We start from the raw sequence: 24,917 nt of genomic DNA, 5'->3' as shown, positions 1-24,917 counted from the left end.
CCCTTTTCCGGAAGATGCTTGGAAGGGGGACCCCTTTCAACGCCAAGATTTCAAGAGAATGAGACCCCACCTATTTAGGGCTTGTGGGTCTATAAGATGAATTCCTCAAGGCCTAATGAAGAAGTGTAAAGAAGTGTATGTACTTTATCATGTGAAATCCTCTAGATCTTGTAATTCGGATTCCCCAGGCTTAATATAGCAGCAGAATGTTCTGGGCGAGGGGGAAGCAGGAGTTTGGAAAAGTAAAATTCTGTATTTCCTGCATTTGAATATCAATTGCATCATTGTTATGCATTTCTGAGACCACTAAATGTTATTATTGAAATGTTTTTAAACTTTAAAAGCTGTGGTTAAAGACCAAACCTGGTGATGGTTGCACAACGCTGAAAATTTACTGAAAATAATTGAATTGTATAAGTAAAATGGATGGATTCTCTGACGTGTAAACGGAAGCTGCTTTTAAAAAAAGACTAATGAAGAGTACCAAAGTTAATCATTGTTGGACGGTTCAGGTGCTGAGAACTGCTTAGAAAGTGCATGGGAGAGAGAGCAAACCAACGGATCTACAGGACAGAAACTAAACTGGAAGCTTTTAGAGACTTCCTTGGAATTTGAAGAGTTTAGGGTGACTCTCGGTTAGAGTCACTGTTGGTGGTTATCTCCATGATTACATCAAGTTCGCCATTTTAGGCTGTGGATACTTTCATCCCGCTTCAATTCTGTCTGCAGACAGGATCAGGTCAAGTAAATTATTCAGATGTGTAAGTATTTGTTGGTGGTTCATGGCAACCCACTCCAGTACTCTTGCCTGGAAAATCCCATGGACCGAATAGCCTGGTGAGCTGCAGTCCATGGGGTCGCTAAGAGTCGGACACGACTGAGCGACTTCACTTTCACTTTCCTGCATCGGAGAAGGAAATGGCAACCCACTCCAGTGTTCTTGCCTGGAGAATCCCGGGGACGGGGGAGCCTCGTGGGCTGCCGTCTACGGGGTCGCACAGAGTCCGACATGACTGAAGCGACTTAGCAGCAGCAGCTCCTGTACCAAGAGCGGGATGAATGTATTTTTCCAGCTTTGACATTCTGTACTTCTAGAAAAGAGAAAAGAACATGGTTTTAGGAGTTTATTCAAAACACATGTATTGAATTTATTGGCCTTCAACTATGTTCCAGGCACCTTCCTGGAAACCAGATGAATGCATTAGAACCTAGAGTCAGGATACCTGATTCCATCTGATAGTTGTGCATCTTTGTGAAATCACCTACACAGCTGAGCCTAAATTTTGTCTTGTTTAAACCGGGAGGTGTAATAATAGCCATTGTCATAGAATTTATTGTGATGATTGGAAAAAATTGAAAAAAATCACCTGTGATAAGTGAAAGCATTTTACAAGCAGAGTATTATACAGATATCAATAATTACTGTGGATTGAAATAAAGACTTATGGTTGTTCGGTCAATCATTTGGATCTGACTCTTTGCGACCCCATGGACTGCAGCATTCTGGCTTCCCTGTCCTTCATTATCTCCCAGAGTTTGCTCAAACTCATATCCATTGAGTCAATGATGCCATCCAACCATCTTATCCTCTGTTGCCCCCTTCTCCTCATGCTCTCAAATCTTTCCTAGCATCAGGGTCTTTTCCAGTGAGTTGGCTCTTCCCATCAGGTGGCCAAAGTATTGGAGCTTCAGGTTCATAATCAAGTCTTTGAATGAATATTCAGGATTGATTTCCTTTAGGATTGACCGGTTTGATCTCCTTGTAGTCCAAGGGACTCTCTCAAGAGTCTTCTCCAACGCCACCATTCGAAAGCATCTATACTTCAGTGCTTATCTTTCTTTAGGTCCAACTCTCACATCCATACATGGCTCCTGGAAAAACTATAGCTTTGACTATATGGATCTGTCAGCAAAGTAATGTCTCTGCTTTTTAATAAGCTGTTTAGGTTTTGTCATATCTTTTCTTCCAAGGAGCAAGAGTCTTTTAATTTCATGACTGCAGTACCCGCCCACAGTAATTTTGGAGCCCAAGAAAGTAAATTCTGTCACTGTTTCCATTTTTTCCATCTATTTTCCATGAAGTGATGGGACTGGATGCCTTGATTTTAGTTTCTTGAATGTCGAGTTTTGAGTCAGTTTTTTCACTCTCCTATTCCACCTTTATCAAGAGGCTCCTTATCTACAGCAGGCCTTCCAGGCTTGCCCCAATAAAGGCAATTCCAACCTCCAAAAAAAAAAAAAAAAAGCTTTTTGGCTCTTTAGTTCCTCTTCCCTTTCTGCCGGTAGGATAGTGTCATCTGCATATCTGAGGTTATTGATATTTCACCTGGCAATCTTGACTGTAGCTTGTGCTTCATTCAGCCTGGCATTTAGCATGATGTACTCAGCATATAAGTTAAATAAGCAGGGTAACAATACACAGCCTTGATGTACTGCTTTCCCGATTGTGAACCAGTCTGTTGTTCCTTGTTTGGTTCTGTTGCTTCTTGATCTGAATACAGGTTTCTCAGGAGACAGGTAAGGTGGTCTGGTATTCCCCATCTCTTTAACAATTTTCCAGTTTGTTGTGATCCAGACGGTCAAAGGCTTTGGTGTAATCAATGAAGCAGAAGTAGATGTTTTTCTGAAATTCCCTTTTTGCTTTATTCAGGAAACTATACTATTTGTATCCCAAGATTTCTTTCTGAAATTTCATGAATTCTCCATTTTCTTGGGTCCCCTATTCCAGGTGTATTGCGGCGAGAAGGACTGTTAACTTAAACCACTGACCCTTAATACCCAGTTTTGTTTTGAGTAGGATTGCTCCGTGGAGAGAGACAGGTACTGCCTTTAAACTTTTTTGCCCACAACGGAAGTACTAGCCTTTTGGCTTCTTTGTGCCCTAAAATAGAATGGCGTCTGAGATTGGCGCATGCTCTTTGACACCCTGACGCGGCGTACAGCGACCTGGGGGCGAGCACGTCAGTCGCCGCCGTTGGTTGACTTCCGGTGATACCGAAGCTGAGTTTCCGCGGGATCCGGCTGGCTGGTGAGGGTACTGGGTCGAGTGCGGTGGGGCGGGAACAGGCAGCCTGGAGCTGTACCTTCGGACGAAGGATGTCCAGGCTGAGGCGGTTTGGTCTAGGCCTGGTGCGGTTTGCTTGACAGAGGTAGGGAAGTGAAGGTGTCTTTCTGGGAGTGGAGACTAGGGCCAGCGTTCCGCGTTGAGGTGAAAAGCGCAGTTAGGACCCCTTTGTGAAATCTTTTTCCAGAAGGGGTCCGCCCCACGGTTGCCTCCGGATTTGCCTTCATTCATACTGTTGGTTTGATTGCAGTTCCAGAGATTGGGCAGAGCCTCTGTTGTAATTGATGTTCCTGAGCTGATCCCTGCACGCTCCTGACTGAATAGTAGCTGTATTTTTTTTTTTTTTTTCATTCCCCCTCCCCACTCCCCTTTTTTTGGACCTCAGTAATTTATCTGAAATATAAGACTTGTCTGAACTAATGCCACTACCCTAATTTTCCCTCAGCATCCCCTTATCAGAGGAATCTTTACTTGTTTATTGAAGTTTACTTATCAAGTTATGGACAAAAGTTGGTTTGGCCTGTGCTGGGGAATCTCCTAGTGTCCTGGAAAATCTGAATGAAAGTGGTTTAAAACTAACCTTATAGTTCAAACTCTTAGAAAGTACTTTATGTTGCTGTCCTCTAGTCCAGGTTTTCACCTGGTGTCTGATAGATGGGCGTTCAGGCCTTACTTGAACATTTTTAGTGATGAAGAACTCACTGTATCAATCACAAGGCAGTGTATTCTATTCTTGGACCTAGCTTGAAAACCTGAGAATAAAGTTTTTTTGGGTAGAAAGGTGCAGTTAGTTTCCATATAATGCTCTTGGTCCAGCCTGCATAGAATATGCACAGAATAGGAAGTTCACACACTCATTCATTCGGGGAACAGTTACTGAGTGTCTGCAGTAGGGCAGATATTGCCGAGTACTAGTAGAACTTCTTGAAAGAATATTTTCCCTCAGAAAGCACATTGTGGGGAGAGTGATGGGAGAGTGACAAGAAGTAATCATAGAAGTGGTAAGTACGAAAAAAAGAGGTTTGCAAATAGTTTCTATAAGAACAAAGAAGATACGTCCACTTTAGGACAGTCTTGCCATTAAAATGTGATAATTTGAAGTGAAGCCAAGAGTCCAGGATTTTCATAGAGAACAGTTAGTTTTTGATTAAAAAAAGTATATTACGGTCTAATTTTGTAGATGCAACTTTTGTTTTCAGTACAGAATTTGTTAGTATAGTTTCACCATTTTACATATCCATACTTTGTTTGTGGATTGTTTCTGTTAATGGAAATACCTGTGTTTGTAAGCAACAATTGCAAACATTTACTGATCTAATAAATTACTATCTAATTTCATAGATGAAACTTTTATTTCATTGTATAGCAAATAAACAGATTCAGGTTAATTCATGCAAGGTCACAAGACTAGAGAGACACCCACTTGGGAAGCAAATACTGGTAGTTTGATTCCACAGTTTACTCTCAGCATCATGCTGTTCTCCCTCCCTGATGGTAATAGTAATAACTGACACTGATTAATTGCTTACAATATAATTCTTATAACAACTCCATAAGTTTAGAAAGATTATTATTTTTTACAGTTGAGGAAACCAAAGTTTGGAGAGGTCACTCAGGCAAGATAACACACTAATCAGTAATAGAGTTAGGATTTGAATTCTGCCTTTCTAACCTGTCTCTCACTTTCCACCTAATGGGGGATTGTGCGTTTGGTGTAATATACAGTGTTCATGATTGAACATGAATAAGTGAAAATATGTTTGAGGAAATGTTATTACCTTTAATTAATAAGAAGGTGATAAGAACTTGCCTTTATCCTTTCAGGATGGAACAAAAGTGGGACTTGGAAAATGTTGCCCTGTAAGAAGAGAAGAACTACATTGACAGAGTCCCCACAGCACCAGGGCAACCAGGAGGAAGATGACTTAGACCTGCAGGCAGCTGGGAAACCAGAATCTGACCTGGGGTCAGTTAAAGACCTGGGGTCAGTGTCCCTGTCCTGGAGTCCAAGTCATGGCAGAGCAGCTGACCTTGAAGTGCAGGCTGCAGGAATTCAGCTTGGTATGGAGGACCCATCTTTGAGCTCTAGGATGCTCACTGAGGACACAAATGTAGCAGTTCTGGAAGCTGTGGATGTGGCCATCTCTCAGGAAATCACCCTAGCTTCCTTGGAGTCTTCCCAGCCTGTAAATACACACATTGGTAAAGGAAAACTCCAGGCCACTAGCTCAAGGAGAGGGAAGAAAATTACACTCAGACCTGGGTCAGTTACTCAAGAAGACAGAGGCGATCATCCTATCGCTAAGGAGCCTTTTTCAGAAGAGCCTAGTGAAGAAGTCAAGGCAGAAGGAGGTAAGACATGGAAGATCTTTGGCTTACATTTACCTTGTTAGTACCAGCTTGCCATTGCCTTTGCACTTGTCATTGCACTCTCTGCAGTGCCTTTACAAAATAGCATTTCTGAAAGGGGATGCTGGTTGGGTTTGGAATTGGAGCTGTGGTGCTTCTAAATGTCAGCACTGAATGGTATGATTATGAATGGGTAGAAACTTTCTTCTCCTCTCCCATTTCCTTGATCATCTTTCATATTCTTTTCTTTCCATTCTCTTACCTTTTCATTATTTCTGGAGGGATGAGCTGTGTATGTCCTTTTGTGATTTGGTGGCTATTTATGGAGTGGACCTTGAGAGACTAATACCTCTGTCATTTGGTTAGGCTCTCCAGAGATGTCGTAGTCCTTAGGACTTGAAGGATGCGTGTGGTTTGATAGAGTGATGGCATGGAGTATCTTAGGCCATGAAGAGCCTGGCAGAGGCAGAAGCAGAAGAGGTGTGAGTGATCACTTGAGTGGTAGATTGGATTGTGAAGGGCTTTTTTTTTTTATTTTAATTTTTGGCTGCACTGGGTCTTTGTTTCTGCGAGCAGGCTTTCTCTTCTTGCAGTGAGAGGGGCTACTCTTCGTTGTAGCGCAAGAACTTCTCATTGCTGTGGCTTCTCTTGTTGCGGAACATGGGCTCCAGGTGAACAGACTTTAGTAGTTGTGCCACGTGGGCTTAGTTACTCTGTGGCATGTGGAATTTTCCTGGACCAAGGATCAAACCCGTGTACCCTGCATTGGCAGGTGGATTCTTAACCAAACGACCACCAGGGAAGTCCCAGAAGGCTTTGCTTTTCATGCTTTGAACTTTTCCTGAAGGTTATAGCCAGTTAGTAAATAAAAGAAGCAGAAGGCATAGTTCTGATCTCAGAAAGCTCTTTTAGTCTAGTTGGGAAGACAAGACACGAGCGCATACTTTGTTTGGAACAGTTTAAGACAATATGTGATTAAGTGCTAGTGTGGTACAAGTAATTAGGATTTTTAAAATTGGAACTTAGTGGATTGATAAGATTTGATAGGTTGGGGTGAAGGAGTGGAAGTAGAATAGCATTTTCTATGAATACATGAAAGTGCTGTGTTTGTGAGGAAGGAAAGCAGGGTTTCAGGTGGAAATGATAGATCCAGATTACGACACACAGCCATGCTGTTATGCCATTGAGACCTTATAAAGCATTGCTGTAGGATGTTGGCAGTAAGGATAGAGAAGAAAGGTATATCTTAGAGATGTTGTTATTTAGTAGCTAAGTTGTGTTCAACTCTTAGCGACCCTATGGACTATAGCCTGTCAGGTTGCTTTGTCCATGGGATTTCCCAGGCAGGAATACTAGAGTGGGTTGCCATTTTCTTCTCCAGGGGATCTTCCTGGCCTAGGGAGCAAATCTGCATCTTTTGCATTGGCAGGGGATTTCTTTACCAGGGAAACACAGAGACATTACAGAGGAGGAATTAATATTTCTCAGAGACTGGTACCATTTAAGATATCTGGGTTGGGGCATGGTGAAGCATGCTTTCCTGGGAAAGGTATTTGAAAGTTTTAATGAGTTTAGCTTTAAATATGTGAAGTGTGAGGTGACTTTGGGGCCATCATGGAAAAATGGAAAACTGAGATTAAAGTTTGGTAAGAGGTATGATTAGAAAAGTTTTAATTGTTCTTCTTCATAGAAAGGAACATGGAAGAAGATGACAGAGAAGGGAAATCTGGAGAAGTATCAGTAGTGAAAGTCAAGGAGGGTAGAGAGTTTTAAAAACAGATACTTCATTTAAAATTTAGTGACAAAAGAGATATAATGATGCATGAGAAAATACTACATTAAAAAAAAAATTTATAAACCCGAGTCTGCTGCATTGGCAGGCCAATTCTTTACCGTGCAGCCACCAGGGAAGTCTAAAAAAATACCTTATATGAGGGTTGATGATTTTTAAGAGTAGATTTAGGAGTTTTGGGAAAAGGAAATTGAATGATGACATTAATGAGGGAAGGATGAAAGCCCAGGTGATAATTTGTGCAGTGGAGTGGAATTGGAAATAGCTTCTGCTGCTCAGTTGCTTCAGTTGTGTCCGACTCTGTGCGACCCCATAGACGGCAGCCCACCAGGCTTCCCCGTCCCTGGGATTCTCCAGGCAAGAACACTGGAATGGGTTGCCATTTCCTTCTCCATGGAAATAGCTAGAGGGCAGCAAAACTATTGAACTTTTTCCTTGGCTTGGTTGTGTTTGTGACCTGAAGACAGGAAGAAATGGAGGAAGATGCGAGATTAAAGTGCTAGAGAAGGAATGTAAAATTAAGCAGGAGTTTAAAGTCTCTGACCTGTTGAAGAGTGGAGTTTTTATTTTTTAGTATAACATGGCCAACCGCTGAGTACTCCCGACCCAGAATTGACAGTTGTTAAGATTTTGTTGCATTTTCTTTTAATATTTATTTATTTATTTGGCTGTGTTGGGTCTTGGTTGTGGCATGTGGGATATTTTTTACATTATGCAGGATATTTCATTGCAGTGCATGGACTCTGCAACTTTGTCGTGAGGTCTCAGTAGTTGTGGCACGCAGGCTCAGTTGCTCTGTGGCCGGTGGGAATCTTAGTTCCCCTACGAGGGATCAAGCCTGCATCTCCTGCATTGCAAGGCAGATTCTTAACCACTGGACCCACTAGGGAAATCTCTAGAGTTGTCTTTAATGGTAAGTTTATAAATGTTGAAGTATAGGTAAAGTAAACATTTTTTAGAGTTTATCTGTAATACTGTTAATAATACTCCTCATTAAGCTGGGTCGGAATTCCCTAGTAGCTCAAGTGGTAAAGAATCTGCCTGCAGTGCGGGAGACCTGGGTTCAATCCCTGGATTGGGAACATCCTTGGAGAAGGGCGTGTCTACCCACTCCAGTATTCTTGCCTGGAGAATTCCATGGACAGAGGAGCTTGGAGGGCTCAGTCCATGGGGTCGCAAAGAGTTAGATACGACTGAGTGACTTTTACTACCACTACTACTACATTAAGCTGGGTAAATGAAAGTTGATTCTCCCACCTTATAATATATCAATTAGCCGTATATACAAGTAATACCAATAAAAGAAGTACGTTATGACTCCTTTCTCCCCCCAAGTAATTTTTTTTTTTGCCAAATAGACCTGTCACATGAAAAGCAGGAAGGAAAAAGGAATATTGTAAATTCGTATATGTATGTGCATTTTGGAAAATACTGGAAAATTGAAAGAAAATAATCACCCATAATTTTACTACTCAAAGTAATTACTGTTATAATTTAGTGCATATTCTTTTTGTTGTTTTGCTTAATTTAACATTTTGGTTTTTTAATTATCAAAATGTGGGGAAAAAAGCAGAAAAACATCTAGGTTATTTGGAAGTATCAGCACTGTGTTACAATTGATATATACTGTAAAATTGTTTCTAGACTGCAAGTGCTAGTGATTAAACCTTTCTCAGTAACGGTTTTTACCATTAATTCTCATAGAATTTTAATTGTTCTTTTAAAATTGATTTAATTTTTCCTTTAAGTCTTTTTCCCCCTTTCTTTGCCTTCTAAAAATGATTAACTTAGGCAGATTTCAACTTATAATTGGTTGGTTTTTACAGTTTTCAGCTAATTATTTTCATATTAATTTGAAGTTGTTAGGCTGGCAGTAAATGAGCTACAGCCATGCTCTCTAGTAAGGCTTTTCCTTCTCTGTCTCTTACCCTTCTTGACTTCTCTTTCTAAGGTCTTTGGTATCTAGCACATTGAGAGAGGAAAGGAAGAGTGGGATCCTGAGGAGTTCTGTGAGAAGGGAGTTAAATTGAGAAGCACTGTGATGGGATCAGGGAGAAAAGTATTGCAGAGAAAAGGAACTTTTTCTCTATGTAGAGTATGGTGTAGCTGATTGGAATCGTTCCACATGTTTGAGGTGGAAAAAGTATTATTGGAAGCTCTATCTACCAAACTGAACTTTTGTATTTTGGTTAGATGTAAAGGTTCTGGTATGTTTGTTTTAAAAAATCATTTGTGTCAGTTCAATTTTTAAATGTTAGACATTGATTCTAAAAATTCTTAAAGATTGTTGATTAATGAGAAAGCTCTGCTGTGTGATTGAAGTTCCTCCCTCTTATAAGACATTTGCCTGAGAGGAACTTTTGATTTGTTGGATTTAGGATTCAACTCCTTGTGGTACAGTCCCTGTTAAAGCCACAGTTTTTAACCTTTTTGACACTGTGAAGTAATCACAGACTCCAGAAGTAAAGGAAATAAGATTAACAGTAAAAAGATTTATGGATTGAGTCATGCTTTAGTTGAAAGTAAAGGCTTTTTTTTTTTCTTTGTTGGAGGGAAGTGTCCTCCCATTTAAAATCTTGTTTATGTCAGTTGAAGCTGCCAATGTTGATGGGGTAGCAGTCGAAACAAGTACTATCTATTTTGAATGGAGTTCAGTATTAATAACAAATAACTTGATCTTTTTTTGACAAAAAATATTTTTTTGACTGTGTGATACACAAACATGGCAAAAAGTTCCTAAATGCAGAAAGTACGCAGGGAAAAGTTAGGCACCCTTTCACTTTGTCCTCTTATTTTCCAAGTTACCTTCTCAGAAGCGATCACTGTTCAGCAGTGCCTTGTGTATATTCTACAGATCTGTGCACACACAGTCCTGTATATATTCTTTTCCCCATGAATCCAGATTTTAATGTTTGCTTTTGATATTGCATGCGTGTTTCTTTGTCTTTTTAATGTCCCTCATGAAAAAGGGGAAGAAAGGTAGCACTTACTAAGAGTTGATTTGAGGAGGGAATTCTGACTGTTCAGTTAGAACTCTGTGCTCTTGCTGCCAGGCACCTGAGTTCCATTGCTCATTGGGGAACAAAGATCCCACAAGCTGTGAGGCTTGACCAAAAAGAGCTGAGGTGAGGGAAGGAAAAAGTTGTGTAATGAACTTTGTGGCCATGTGTTTACAGTGTTATGGTGATTTTTACTCTAATGCTCTGTAAGATTGATTTACAGAGTCATAAAGTTTAGGACATTTTATATATATATATATCATTTATGGAGAAGGCGATGGCACCTACTCCAGTACTCTTGCCTGGCAAATCCCATGGACGGAGGAGCCTGGTAGGCTGCAGTCCATGGGGTCGCTAAGAGTCGGACACGACTGAGCGACTTCACTTTCACTTTTCACTTTCATGCATTGGAGAAGGAAATGGCAACCCACTCCAGTGTTCTTGCCTGGAGAATCCCAGGGACGGGGAAGCCTGGTGGGCTGCTGTCCCTGGGGTCGCACAGAATCGGACACAACTGAAGCGACTTAGCAGCAGCAGCAGCAGCAGCAGCAGCAGCATGTCATTTATAGTTGATATATAATCACTGATATATATTAGATATGTATAGTTGATACATGTATCGTTTATAGTTGATTAAATGTGGTATTAATGATCATCTATATAAAATGTCCCTTTGTCATCAGGAGCACAGCTCCCTGTCCTACAATTATGCATATGATTTTTTCATGGGGAAAAAATGCATAGCTCAAAAAATATATTAGAACTAGAAAGATCTTAGCAATTACTTAGTTCAGTTCCCTGACATTAAGGATGAGTAAATAGCATCTGAGCTTTGATTTCAGTATTTTTCTTAGGACACTGTCTTTAAGAGAGAGGAATGCCTATATAGTGAATGCATCATTATTGAAGTAATCTACTAAAAAGGACTTTGTAACAAGATGCTCATTTCTACGACAGAGTATAATTGAGAATGGTCAAAGTGTTGAGCAGTATTTGTGATTCTTTCAGGAAAATCTCAAATGCATTCTGGAGGGGAGATGCCTTCTTTGCCATCAGACAGCCACTCTGCAAAACCTGCCGCCCCACCTAGGAAATCATCTCAGCCAGATGTCTGTGCCTCTCCTCAAGAAAAGCCACTCAGGACTCTAGCTCACCAAGCTGAGGAAGAGACAGAGGATGGTGGACTCTTTATTCCAATGGGTAGGCTTTCTTTTCTTCTCATTAAAAAGCCCCTCTCTTTATTGAACTATAATAGGCAGAAAACTGCAAATATTCCATGATATCCAAGTTCACTGAATTTTCAAAGGTTGAATACACCCATGTAACCAGCAACCAGATCAAGAAATAGAGTATTACCAGTACCCAGAAGTTCTTCCTTTCAGTTACCACTGACACCTTACCCATCCAGATAAGGATGGGTAACCTTATCTTGACTTCAAGCAGCATAGATTAGTTCCCTGTTTTGTACAGTATATGAATGGAATCATGAATGTATGTTTTTTGACTGCCTTTTCCCTCAGCATTATGTGTAAATGAGATTGGTCCACATTGTTGCATGTGCTTGCATTTTCATTGCTGTATAGTATTCCATTGTTAGAATATTCTGCATTTTCTTTATTCATTCAACTCTTTGCAGTTTTCTTTCTTTCTCTCTGTATGGTTGCACTAGGTCTTCGCTGGTGTTCAGGCTTTCTCTGGTTTTGGTCAGAAGGGGCTGCTCTTTGTTGTGGGCTTCTCACTGTGGTGGCTTCTCTTGTGGCGGAGCACAGGCTCTAGGTGTGTGGGCTTAGTTGCTCCACCGCACGTGGAATCTTTCCAGACCCGGGATCCAACCTGTGTCCCCAGCATTGGCAAGTGGATTCCTATCCACTGTACCACCAGGGAAGCCCCCTATTCATTCAGCTCTTAATGAGCATTTGAATAGTTTCAAGTTGTAGGCTACTCTGATTGGTGCTGCCGTGAACATTGTATTAGAAATCTTTTGGTGAACATTGGTGCCTAATATTTGTTGGGTGGAACTGCTAGGTCATAGGATTAGACCTCCTTCAAGTTTTTTTGAAATATATTTTTATTGTGAAATATAACATATACAGACAAATGAGTAAAGACTTCTTTATTTAGCTTAACAGTTTTAAACTGAACACTTCTCATTTCTTTTTCTTGTTAAAAATAATAGACCTCCATTGCTGTGTAAGTTAGAAGTTGTAATAGTGGATATCCATGTCTTGTTTCTGAACTTGGGCAAAGGTGTTCAGTATTCCTGTTTATGTGTAATGATAGTGATAAGCTTTTTATGGATATATTATTGTATCAGTTATAGAAAAATTTTCCTGGTTTTCTGAGCATTTTATCCCATGTTGAATTGTGTTAAATGCTCCTTAAAAATCTCTATTAAGATGATCATATGGTTTTTCTCCTTTATTCTGTTTTTTATTTTTGTTGTTGTTTTTGTAGCTGGTCTGTGCAGCATGCAGAATCTTATTTCCCTGACCAGGAATCAGACTTGTTCTCCCTGCAGTGGAAGTGCAGAGTCTTAACCACTGGACTGCAGGGAATTCCCTCCCTTATTCTGTTAATGTGGAGAGTTACATAGATTCTTTTTAAATGTTTATTGAGGTTTATTGAGATGTAATTTTCTTTTTTTAACTAAAAATTTATTTTTAATTTTTAAAATTTTTGGCTGTGCTGGGTCTTCTTTGCTGCTCTCGGGCTTTCTTTTTGTTGAGGCATGAGGGCTTCTTATCGTGGTGGCTTCTCTTTTGTTGTGGAGCACAGACTCTAGGCACTTGAGCTTCTGTAGTTGTGGGCGGCAGGCTCTAGAGCATGGGCTCAGTAGTTGTGGTACAAAGGCTTAGTTGCTTCATGGTATGTGGAATCTTCCCAGACTAGGGATTGAACCCAGGTCCCCTGCACTGACAGGTGGATTCTTAACCACTGGACCGCTAGGGAAGTCTGAAATAGGATTTTTAATACAATAACATTTTTTAAGTGAGTTTTGAGAAACGTATATATTTGTGTAACTACCACTACAGTCGGGGCTTCCCTGGTGGCTCAGAGGTTAAAGCATCTGCCTGCAGTGCAGGAGACCTGGGTTCCATCCCTGGGTTGGGAAGCTCCCCTGGAGAAGAACATGGCAACCCACTCCAGTATTCTTGCCTGGAGAACCCCGTGGAGAGAGAAGCCTAGTAGGCTACAGTCCACGGGGTCGCAAAGAGTTGGACACGACTGACCGACTACACTTTCACTTTCACCACTACAGTCAATATATGGAACATTTCTCTCATTCCAAAAGTTCCTTCATTCCCCTTTGCAGTCCTTTGGGAACCACTGATCCCAATTTTTTTCGTATAATCTTGTGTTTTCTACAATATTATACATTGGAGAAGGAAATGGCAATCCACTCCAGTATTCTTACCTGGAAAATCCTGTAGAGAGATGAGCCTGGTGGGCTACAGTCTGTGGGGTCACAAAGAGTTGACATGACTGAAGTGACTTAGCATGCACAATGTTATGTATAGATGTTATACAGTGTGTATGGAACCTTTTGCATCTGGTATCTTTTTGAATTTTTATTGAAGTATAGTTGATTTATAGTATTGTGTGCATCTGATACCTTTCACTTCTTGTAATGCTTTTGAGATTAATTCATGTTCTTCATTGCTGAGTAGTATTCTGTTGCATAGATGTACCACAGTTTATCTGTTCACCAGTTGATGGACATTTCAGTTCTTTCTCATTTTTACCTGTTACGATTAAAGCTACTATAAACCTTCACATACAGTTCTTTGATAGAAATAAGTTTTTGTTTTTCTTGGGGAAATGACTGTGAGTGGCTTTGCTGGGTCCTATAGTAAGTGTATGTTTAATTTTATATGAACATGATAAATTGTTTTCCAGAGTAGCTGTACCATTTTACATTCCCAACAGGAATATATGAGATTTACAGTTGGTCCACATCCTTGTGAGCAGTTAACAGACTTTGTAATTCTCTCTGTTCTACTGGGTGTGTTTCCTTATGGTTTAACTTGCATTTTCCCAATGAATAATGATATAAAGTATATTTTCATGTATTTATTGGCCATTTGTAGATATTTTTTGGTGAAATGTTTGTTCATTATTCTGTTGTTTGCCAATATTCCATTTGTAATTACTACATATTTTGCACAAGATACTTTGAAACTATGTATATATTCTTATTTCTCCTCAAATTTAACCCCCTCTAGTTTTAGCCTCTATTGCTTGATCACCTGCAGCAGTTACTGTGTTGTTCTAAAGGTGCTTTTTATTTCTTTTACATTTAATAATTGGAATTTTTTTGTAAAGAAGAACAGTCTCTTCTCCCTCATTTATTTATTCAGTTTTTATATGAGTGGGGACTCATGGATATTTGTTTCATTGTTTGAATTACAGTGCCATTTATCATTATTTATTTTGCCTGAATTGTTAAGAGTGTTAGCCTTGGGGAGCTACTTTGGGTTTTATTCTTATGGCTTATGCTTTCATATCATGTCAAGGAACATTTGCCTAATCCAAGGCTACAAAGGCTTCTTTCCTGTTTTCTTCTACAAGTTTCAGTTTTACACATTACACTTAGGTGTATATGCTCCATTTTGAGTTAATTTTTATATAATGTGTGAGGTATATTTGAGATTCTTTCTTTGCTTATGGATGTACAGTTGTTTCAGCCCTATTTGTTGAAAAGATTTCTTTCCCCATTAAATTACTTCTGCATCTATGTGAAAAAGTCATTTGGCAATTTTGTGTGGGTCTTTCCTGGACTCTCTGTTCTATTCTGTTAATCTATGTATTAATATTTAAGCTTTCACCAGTATCACACAGTCTTGAAATCAGGTAGTCATGAGTCTTCCAACTTTTTTTTTTTAATACTTTAAGCTATGCTAGGTACTTTGCATTTCCATATAAATTTTAGAATTGACTTATCATTTTCTTCAAAAATATTTTCTAGGCTATTGATTGATAATGAATCTATGAATCCATTTGGGAAAATGGCCATTTTTTTGGCCATACTGTGGGTCATGCAGGATCTTAGTTCCCCGACCAGGGATTGAACCTGTGCCCTCTGCATTGGGAGCACAGAGTCTTAATCACTGGACCGCCAGGAAGTGCTAGGAAAGTTGCCATCCTAACAATACTGAGTGGACTAATCCGTGAGTAAGGTATCGCTGTGGTGAGAATGGGCACCTTTTCTTTTGTTCCTGACCTCTTACAGGAAATGCACTCCATTTTCACCACTGAGCTGGGGGACATTGATCTATAGCTATTGTTTATCAGACTGAGGAAGTTCTCCGCTATTCCTGGTTGTGGAGAGTTTTTATCATGACTCGATGTTGGATTTTGTGAAAAGTTTTTTCTACATCTCTTGAGATTATCTTTTGTTTTAGTCTGTTGATATGAATTATCTTGATTGATTTTCAAATTTCAAAGCATTTTTACATGGCAGGGAGAAATCAACTCTTGATCATGATATAGGTGTTTTTTGTTTTTTTTTTTTAATTGCAGGATTTGATTTGCTAGTATTTTGTTAAGGATTTATGGGTCTGGTCTGTAGTTTTCTTGTAATGTCTTTGGTTTGGGGATTCGGGTAATGCTGACCTCATACAATGAATTGGAAAGTGTTCTTTCCTCTTGTGTGTTTTTTTTTGTTTTTTGTTTGTTTGTTTTTTGAAGACTTTGTGAATTGGTTTTATTTCTTCTTTAAATGTTTTATTGAATGCACCAATGAAGCCGTCTGGGCCAGGAGTTTTCTTTGTAGGATGTTTTTAACTATGAATTCAATTTCTTTAACAGATAAAGGGCTATTTAATTATAGCCCTTTGTTCTGAATGAGCTTTGACAATTGATGTCTTTCAAGGTATTTGTTCCATCTAAGTTGTTGAATTTATTGGTATAAAGTTTTTCATAATATTTCTTGGTCATCTTTATTTCGTTTCAGATTTCTTTCTTTCCTTTCTGGCAGTGCTGGGTCTTCGTTGCTGCTTTCGAATTTTCTGTAGTTGCAGTGAGCAGGGGCCACTCTACTTGTGGTGCTTGGGCTTCTCCTTGCAGTGGCTTCTCTTGTTGCAGACCCTGGGCTCTGGGCAGGCGCATGGACTTCAGTCGTTGCCGCACGTGGGCTCAGTTGTTGCGGCTCACAGACTCCAGAGCAAGGCTCAGTCGTCATGGCTCGTGGGCTCGTTGCCGAGGCTTGTGGGATCTTCCTGGACCAGGGATCAAATTTGTGTCCCCTGCATTGGCAGGCACATGCTTAACCACTTTTGTCATCTTTTTAATGTCTTCAGGATCTATAGTGATATCTGTTCTTTTATTCCTGATGCTGTTAATTTATACCTTTCTCTTAATCACTCTAGCTAGAACTTCTTCAAAGAACAAGGTTTTGGTTTCATTAATTTGTCTACTTTTCTGTTTTCTATTTCACTGGTTTTTGCTGTTGTCTACTATTTTATTCTGTTTCCTTGTTTTGGGTTTAATTTGTTCTTTTTCTAGTTTCTTAAAGTGGTAGCTTAGGTCACTGATTTGGAACTTTTCTAATACTACTACAGGATGTATCAGTTTTCCTTTCAAACAACAGAAATTTATTTTCTCACACTTCTGGAGCCTGGGAAGTCCAGTATTAGGTGCTGGTAAATTCAGTTTTCACCAGAACTTTCTTCTTATAGACAGCTGCCTTCTTGTTACAACTTCACACGACCTTTTCCTTGGTGCATGTGTGTGAGAGAGGGAGTGAGCTTTCTGATATCACTTCTTATAAGGACACTCATCCTGTGGGACCAGAGATTCACCTTCTGGACTCATTTAACTTTAATTACTTCCTTAGAAGACCCATTTCCAAATATAGCCATACTGGGGGTAAGGCTTTCAGAGTATGAATTTTGGGGGGACACACACATTCGAATTTTCTGTACGGGATTGCAGTTCTGTACAGGATTAGAGACAGGGAAGCCTGGCGTGCTGTAGTCCATGAGCTCACAAAGAGTTGGACATGACTGAGCGACTGAACTGAACTGAACTGGAGTCCTGTTCTGTGTTGTTTTAGAACCTGGTTTTTTAAATGTAGTTTTTATAGTTATAGAGTACCATAAGGCTTACAATAGTAAAACAAAAATCCACTGGAACTTTTTAGAAATGTGTTCTTTCATTTCCAAATATTTGAAGACTTCCCAGTTATTTTTTTGTTACTGATTTCTAATTTAATTCCCTTGAGTTCATGTCACACTTTGTATGATTTCAGTACTTTTATATTTATTGAGGTTAATTTTGTGGCCCCAATATAATCTTTATTGGTAGCTCTTCCCTGTGTATTTGAGAAGAATATGTTTTCTTTTGTTTTGAGATACACTGTTTTATAAATGTCAGTTAGGTCAAGTTGATTGATAGCATTGTTAGGTCTTCTCTATTTTTACTGATTTTCTTTTGGTCTCTTCTGACAGTTATTGAGAAAGGCATATTGAAGTCTCCAACTTTAATTGTATATTTGTCTATATTTCCTTTCAGCTTTGTCAGTTTTAGCTCTACATGTTTTATTTATTTATATTAATTTTTTTTTCTTATTTAACATGTTTTGGCCACACCACATGGCATTTAGTTCCTGTACCCGCTGCTCTGGAAGTGCAGTCTTATCCACTGGACCACCAGGGAAGTTCCTAGCTCTCATGGTTTATTTTTTTTAATTAATTAATTTATTTTAATTGGAGGATAATTACTTCACAGTATTGTGATGGCTGTTGCCATACACCAACCAACATGAATCAGTCACAGTTTACATGTGTCCCCCATTCTGAAACCCTGCCTCTTCTCCCTCCCCACCCCATCCCTCTGGGTTGTTTCAGAGCATTGGCTTTGGGTGCCCTGCTTTGTGCATTGAACTTGCACTGGTCATCTGTTTTACATATGGTAATATACATGTTTCAATGCTATTCTCTCAAATTATGCCAACCTTACCTTCTCCCACAGAGTCCAGAAGTCTGTTCTTTGTATCTGTGTCTCCTTTGCTGCCCTGCATGTAGGATCGTACTGTTTTTCTAAATTCCATATATGTTTTAATATACAGTATTTGTCTTTCTCTTTCTGATTTACTTCATTCACTCTATATAATAGGCTCCAGTTTCATCCACCTCATTAGGACTGACTCAAATGCATCCCTTTTTATAGCTGAGTAATATTCCACTGTGTATATGTACAAGAGCTTCCTTCTCCATTCATCTGCCAGTGGACATCTAGGCTGCTTCCACGCCGTAACTATTGTAAATGATACTGCAGTGAACATTGGGGTACATGTGTCTTTTTCAGTTCTGGTTTCCTCTGGGTGTATGCCCAGCAGTGGGATTGCTGGTCCTATGGCAGTTCTGTTTCCAGTTTTTTAAGGAATCTGCCCCTGGGCGGGTGGACATGCCAGGGACCCTAGTGGGGAAGGGGCGGGGGTCGCCCCTTTATTCTTCCATGCCCCCGCTGTGGCTCACTGCAAGCTCATGCGCCGAGTGTGGGTGGTCGGCTGTCCTTGCCATGGGTGGGACAGGTCCCGTGGGCCCTTGGTGATCACCTTCCTTACCCCTTCCTCACCTTATGGGTTTCTGCTGCCACCACATGGGGTGTGTTGCTCCACTCCCCGCGCCCTGCAGGCCTGGCTCCTTGTGTTCCCGTAGGGCTTCCCTGATAGCTCAGTTGGTAAAGAACCTGCCTTCACTGCACCCTGGTTGGATTCCTGGTTTGCAAAGATCCACTGGAGAAGGGATAGTATACCCACATCAGTTTTCTTGAACTTCCTTTGTGGCTCATTTGGTAAAGGATCTGCCTGCAATGTGGGAGACCTGGGTTCAATCGCTGGGTTGGGAAGATCCTCTGGAGAAGGGGAAGGCCACCCACTCCAGTATTCTGGCCTGGAGAATTTCATGGGGTCACAGAGAGTCAGACATAACCGAGTGACTTTAACTTTCACTTTCCACACTACAGAGATGTAGTGGTTGTACCAGTTTGCATTCTCACCAACAGTGTAAGATTCCCTTTCTCCACACCCTCTCCAGCATTTATTGTTTTTAGACTTTTTGAAGATGGCCATTCTGACTGTGGCTCAGATCATGAACTCTTTTTTGCCAAATTCACACTTAAATTGAAGAAAAGTGGGGAAAACCACTAGACCATTCAGGTATGACCTGAATCAAAGCCCTTATGATTATACAATGGAAGTGAGAAATAGTTTTAAAAGCATCTGAATGCAGAGTTCCAAAGAATAGCAAGGAGAGATAAGAAGGCCTTCTTCAGCGATCAGTGCAAAGAAATAGAGGAAAACAACAGAATGGGAAAGACTAGAGATCTCTTCAAGAAAATTAGAGATACCAAGGGAACATTTCATGCAAAGATGGGCTCAATAAAGGACAGAAATGGTATGGACCTAACAGAAGCAGAAGATATTAAGAAGAGGTGGCAAGAATACACAGAAGAACTGAACAAAAAAGATCTTTACGGCCCAGATAATCACGATGGTGTGATCACTGACCTAGAGCTAGATATCCTGGAATGTGCAGTCAAGTGGGCCTTAGGAAACATCACTACGAACAAAGCTAGTGGAGGTGATGGAATTCCAGTTGAGCTATTTCAAATCCTAAAAGATGATGCTGGGAAAGTGCTTCAGTCAATATGCCAGCAAATTTGGAAAACTTAGCAGTGGCCACAGGATTGGAAAAGGTCAGTTTTCATTCCAATCCCAAAGAAAGGCAATGCCAAAAAATGCTCAAATGACTGCACAATTGCATTCATCTCACACCACTAGTCAAGTAATGCTTAAAATTCTCCAAGCCAGGCTTCAGCAATACGTGAACCATGAACTTCCAGATGTTCAAGCTAGTTTTAGAAAAGGCAGAGGAACCAGAAGTCAAATTGCCAACATCCGCTGGATCATTGAGAAAGCAAGAAAGTTCCAGAAAGACATCTATTTCTGCTTTATTGACTATGCCAAAGCCTTTGACTGTGTGGATCACAATAAAGTGTGGAAAATTCTGAAAGAGTTTGGTCTGGTATGGGAATACCAGACCACCTGACCTGCCTCTTGAGAAACCTGTATGTAGGTCAAGAAGCAACAGTTAGAACTGGACATGGAACAACAAAATGGTTCCAAATAGGGAAAGGAGTACGTCAAGGCTGTATATTGTCACCCTGCTTATTTAACTTATATACAGAGGACATCATGAGAAATGCTGGGCTGGAAGAAGCACAAGCTGAAATCAAGATTGCCCAGAGAAATATCAATAACCTCAGATATGTAGATGACACCACCCTTATGGAAGAAAGTGAAGAAGAGCTAAAGAGCCTCTTGATGAAAGTGAAAGAGGAGACTGAAAAAGTTGGCTTAAAGTTCGTCATTTAGAAAACTAAGATCATGGCATCCGGTCCCATCACTTGACGGCAAATAGGTAGGGAAACAGTGGAAACAGTGGCAAACTTTATTTTTTCGGGCTCCAAAATCACTGCAGATGGTGACTGCAGCCTTGAAATTAAAAGACGCTTACTCCTTGAAAGGAAAGTTATGACCAACCTAGACAGCATATTAAAAAGCAGAGACATTACTTGGTCAACAAAGGTCCATCTAGTCAAGGCTATGGTTTTCCCAGTAGTCATGTATGGTTGTGAGTGTTGGACTCCAAAGAAAGCTGAGCACCGAAGATTTGATGGTTTTGAACTGTCATGTTGGAGAAGACTCTTGAGAGTCCCTTGGACTGCAAGGAGATCCATCCCGTCCATCCTAAAGGAGATCAGTCCTGGGTATTCTTTGGAAGGGCTGATGCTGAAGCTGAAACTCCAATACTTGGCCACCTGATGTAAAGAGCTAACTCATTGGAAAAGACCCTGATGCTGGGAAAGATGGAGGGCAGGAGGAGAAGGGGACGACAGAGGATGAGATGGTTGGATGGCATCACCGACTCAATGAACATGGGTTTGGGTAGTCTCCGGGAGTTGGTGATGGACAGGGAGGCTTGTCATGCTACGGTTCATGGGGTTGCAAAGAGTTGGACATGACTGAGTGACTGAACTGAACTGATTCTGACTGGCATGAGATGATACTTCATTGTAGTTTTGATTTGCATTTCTCTAATAATGAGTAAAGTTGAGCATCATTTCATGTGTTTATTAGCCATCTGAAAATCTCTTTTGGAGAAATGTCTGTGCAGTTCTTTTGCCCACCTTTTTATTGGGTTGTTTGTTTTTCTGATATTGAGCTGCATGAGCTGCTTGTATATTTGGGGGATTATTAATTCTCCTGGTTGCTCAGATGGTAGTGTCTGCTTACAATGTGGGAGACTTGGGTTCAATCCCTGGGTTGGGAAGATCTCCTGGAGAAGGAAATGGGAAGCAATTGCAGTATTTTTGCCTGGAAAATCCCATGGATGGTGAACCTTGTTGGCTACAGTCCATGGGGTCCCAAAGAATCAGACAGGACTGAGTGACTTCACTTTCATTTTCACTTTCTTTGTCAGTTGTTCTGTTTGCTGTTATTTTCTCATTCTGAAGGTTGTCTTTTCACCTGGCTTAGAGTTTCCTTCCTTGTGCAAAAGCTTTTAAGTTTAATTAGGTTCTGTTTGTTTATTTTTGTTTTTATTTTATTACTCTTCGGGGTGGGTCATAGAGGATCTTGCTGTGATTTATTTCAGGGAGTGTTCTGCCTATGTTTTCCCCTAAGAGTTTTATAGTTTCTGGTCTTACATTTAGGTCTTTAATCCATTTTGAGTTTATTTTTGTATAAGGTGTTTGAAAGTGTTCTAGTTTCATTCTTTTACAGGTAGTTGACCAGTTTTCCCAGCACCACCTGTTGAAGAGACTATCTTTTCTCCATTGTATATTTTTGCCTCCTTTGTCAAAGATAAGGTGTCCATAGGTGTGTGGATTTATCTCTGGAGTTTCTATTTTGTCCCATTGATCTAGATTTCTGTCTTTGTGCCAGTACCATACTTTCTTGATTACTGTAGCTTTGTAGTATAGTCTAAAGTCAGGAAGGTTGATTCCTCCAGTTCATTCTTCTTCTCAAGATTGCTTTGGCTATTTGAAGTCTTTTGTGTTTGCATACAATTGTGAAATTACTTGTTCTAGTTCTGTGAAAAATACTGTTGGTAGTTTGATAGGGATTGTGTTGAATCTATAGATTGCTTTGGGTAATATAATCATTTTCACTATACTGATTCTTCCAATCCAAGAACATGGTATATTTCTCCATCTATTTGTGTCATCTTTGATTTCTTTCACCAGTGTTTTATAGTTTTCTATATACAAGTCTTTTGTTTCTTTAGGTGAATTTATTCCTAAATATTTTATTCTTTTTGTTGCAATGGTGAATGGGATTGTTTCCTTAATTTCTCTTTCTGATTTTTCATTGTTAGTGTATAGGGATGCAATGGATTTCTGTGTATTAATTTTATATCCTGCAATTTTACTGTGTTCATTGATTAGCTGTAGTAATTTTCTGGTGGCATCTTTAGGGTTTTCTATGTAGAGAATTATGTCATCTGCAAACTGAGAGTTTTACTTCTTCTTTTGCAGTCTGGGTTCTTTTTATTTCTTCTCTGACTGCTGTGGCTAATCAAAAAACCTCCAACAAAAAGCCCAGGACTAGATGGCTTCACAGGTGAACTCTACCAAAAATTTAGAGAAGAGTAACACCTATCCTACTCAAAGTCTTCCAGAAAATTGCATAAGAAGGAAAATGCCCAAATTCATTCTGTGAGGCCAGCAATACCCTGATACCAAAACCAGACAAAGATGCCACAAAATAAAGAAAACTACAAGCCAGTATCACTGATGAATGTTGATACAAAAATCCTCAATGAAATTCTGGCAAATAGAATCCAACAATGTATTAAAAAGATCATACATTATATCCAAGTGGGCTTTATTCCAGGGATTCAAGGATTCTTCAGTATTTGCAAATCAGTCAATGTGATATACTGTGTTAACAAATTGAAAGATAAAAACCATATGATTACTGAAAAGATGCAGAGAAAGCCTTTGGCAAAATTCAACACCCATTTATGATAAAAACTCTCCAGAAAGTAGGCATAGAAGGAACATACCTCAACATAATAAAAGCCATATCCGACAGACTCAAAAGAAACATCCTCAATGGAGAAAAATTAAAGCATTTCCTCTAAAATTAGAAACAAGACAAGGGTGCCCACTCTCACCACTACTATTCAGTATAGCTTTCATAGTTTAAAACTCTTGTTTTCATGTACATATGCCTAATAACATACATTGATTGTTTTGTTTTTTTTTTAGTATGTGTTTATTTGGCTGCACCCAAGTCTCAGTTGCGACACGCAGGATCTTTAGTTGTGGCATGCAAACTCTCAGTTGCTGCACTGTGGGTTCTAGTTCTCTGACCAGGGATTGACCCCGTTCCCTCTGTATTGGGAGGACAGAATCTTAGCCAGTGGACCACCAGGAACGTCCCTACATTGATTGGGTTCTGAAGTTAAAACAAATTAGCATTTCATGGATAAACCTATTTGGTCATGATGTATTAGATTTTCTAATATACTGAGGTTTTTGTGTCTTTGTTTATGGAAGATATTGGCTTTAATTTCTTTTTCATGTGTTGGTATTAGGACTATACTGACCTTATAAAATGAATTGGGAAATCTTTCATCAGTATGTATTCTCTGGAAGAGTTTGTAGAAGACTGCTGTTATTTCTTTCTTAAATGTTTTGTAAGAATTAACCAAGAAAGCTAGCTAGGCCTGGAGTTTTGTCAAAAGGCTTTTAAGTTTTGGATTAAATTCTTTAATAATTATAGGATTATTTAGATTTCCTGTTTCTTTTTATTTCAGTTTTGGTAAGTTGTGTTTTTCAAGGAATTTGTACATTTTCTCTGAATTGTCAAATATGTTGATACAAAGTTGTTTGTTAATACTCATTTTGGAATGTCTTTAAGATTTTTATTGAGGTCATCTTTTTATTTCTAATTTTAGTATGGTCCTCTTTTTGTGTCTTATTTTTTTGTTGATAAGTTTTGCTAGCAGTTTATCAATCTTTTTAAAGAACCAACTTTTTTGCTTTCTTTTTAATTTTTTATTTTATACTGGAGTATAGTTAATTAACAGTGTTAATTCAGGTATATAACAAATTGATTCATTTATACATGTACAAGTATCTGTTCTTTTTCAAATTCTTTTCCCATCGAGGTTTTTATGTAATATTGAGCAGAGTTCCTTATGCTGTACAGTAGGTCCTTGTTGGTTATCTTTTTTATTTTTTGGTCACACTGTGTGATCTTTGTACCCTCCATGTGGAATCTTTGTACCAGGGAGGGATTGAACCTGTGCCCCCTGTAGTGGAAGTGTGGAGTCTTAACTACTGGACCACTAAGGAAGCCCCTATCCATTAAAAATTTTTTTATTTACTTACTTGACTGCACTGGGTCTTAGTTGTGGCATGTGGAATCTTTTTTCTCAAGTTTTAATTTTATATTGGAACATAGCAAGTTAACAGTGTTGTGGTAGTTTCAGGTGGACAGCAAAGGAACTCAGCCATACGCACACATATATCCATCCTCCTGTGGCATCTTTGATCTTTGTTACAGCATGCAGGATCTTTTAGTGTGGCATGTGGACAGTTCCCTGACCAGGGATCGAACCAGGGCCCCCTGCATGGAGAATGCGAAGTCTTAGTCACTGAACGACCAGGGAAGTCCCCATCCATTTAAAATATAGCA

At 39.6% G+C, this 24,917-nt stretch overlaps 1 protein-coding gene across 15 annotated transcripts in view; it reads left to right on the top strand.

The window, feature by feature from the left end:
- The window catches only part of GON4L (gon-4 like), a 91,265-nt gene that overhangs the window by 2,588 nt on the left and 63,760 nt on the right, over positions 1-24,917 (top strand). For 3 of the 15 annotated variants that reach the window (XR_015161111.1, XM_086393218.1, XM_086393217.1), the window contains exons 2-3: positions 4,889-5,416; positions 11,213-11,404. Coding sequence is in view for 14 of the 15 variants with exons in the window: in XM_086393218.1 (XP_086249344.1) it covers positions 4,889-5,416; positions 11,213-11,404 (720 nt within the window). In the remaining variant the exon portion in view is untranslated. Of the gene's footprint in view, positions 1-2; positions 762-2,990; positions 4,066-4,888; positions 5,417-6,510; positions 6,653-6,941; positions 7,067-7,976; positions 8,119-8,300; positions 8,439-9,388; positions 9,413-10,276; positions 10,331-11,212; positions 11,405-24,917 lie in introns of those variants that run through there. The other 12 variants (XM_086393225.1, XM_086393220.1, XM_086393222.1 and 9 more) reach the window with 11 other exon arrangements.

The sequence above is a fragment of the Bos grunniens genome, chromosome 3 (assembly GCF_055505025.1).
Source record: "Bos grunniens cultivar Pamir isolate PY7600 chromosome 3, Bosgru_T2T1.0, whole genome shotgun sequence".
NCBI classification, from domain to species: Eukaryota; Metazoa; Chordata; class Mammalia; order Artiodactyla; family Bovidae; genus Bos; species Bos grunniens.
Note: the sequence above shows the minus strand (reverse complement) of the source record. Positions and strands in the feature narration are given on the sequence as shown.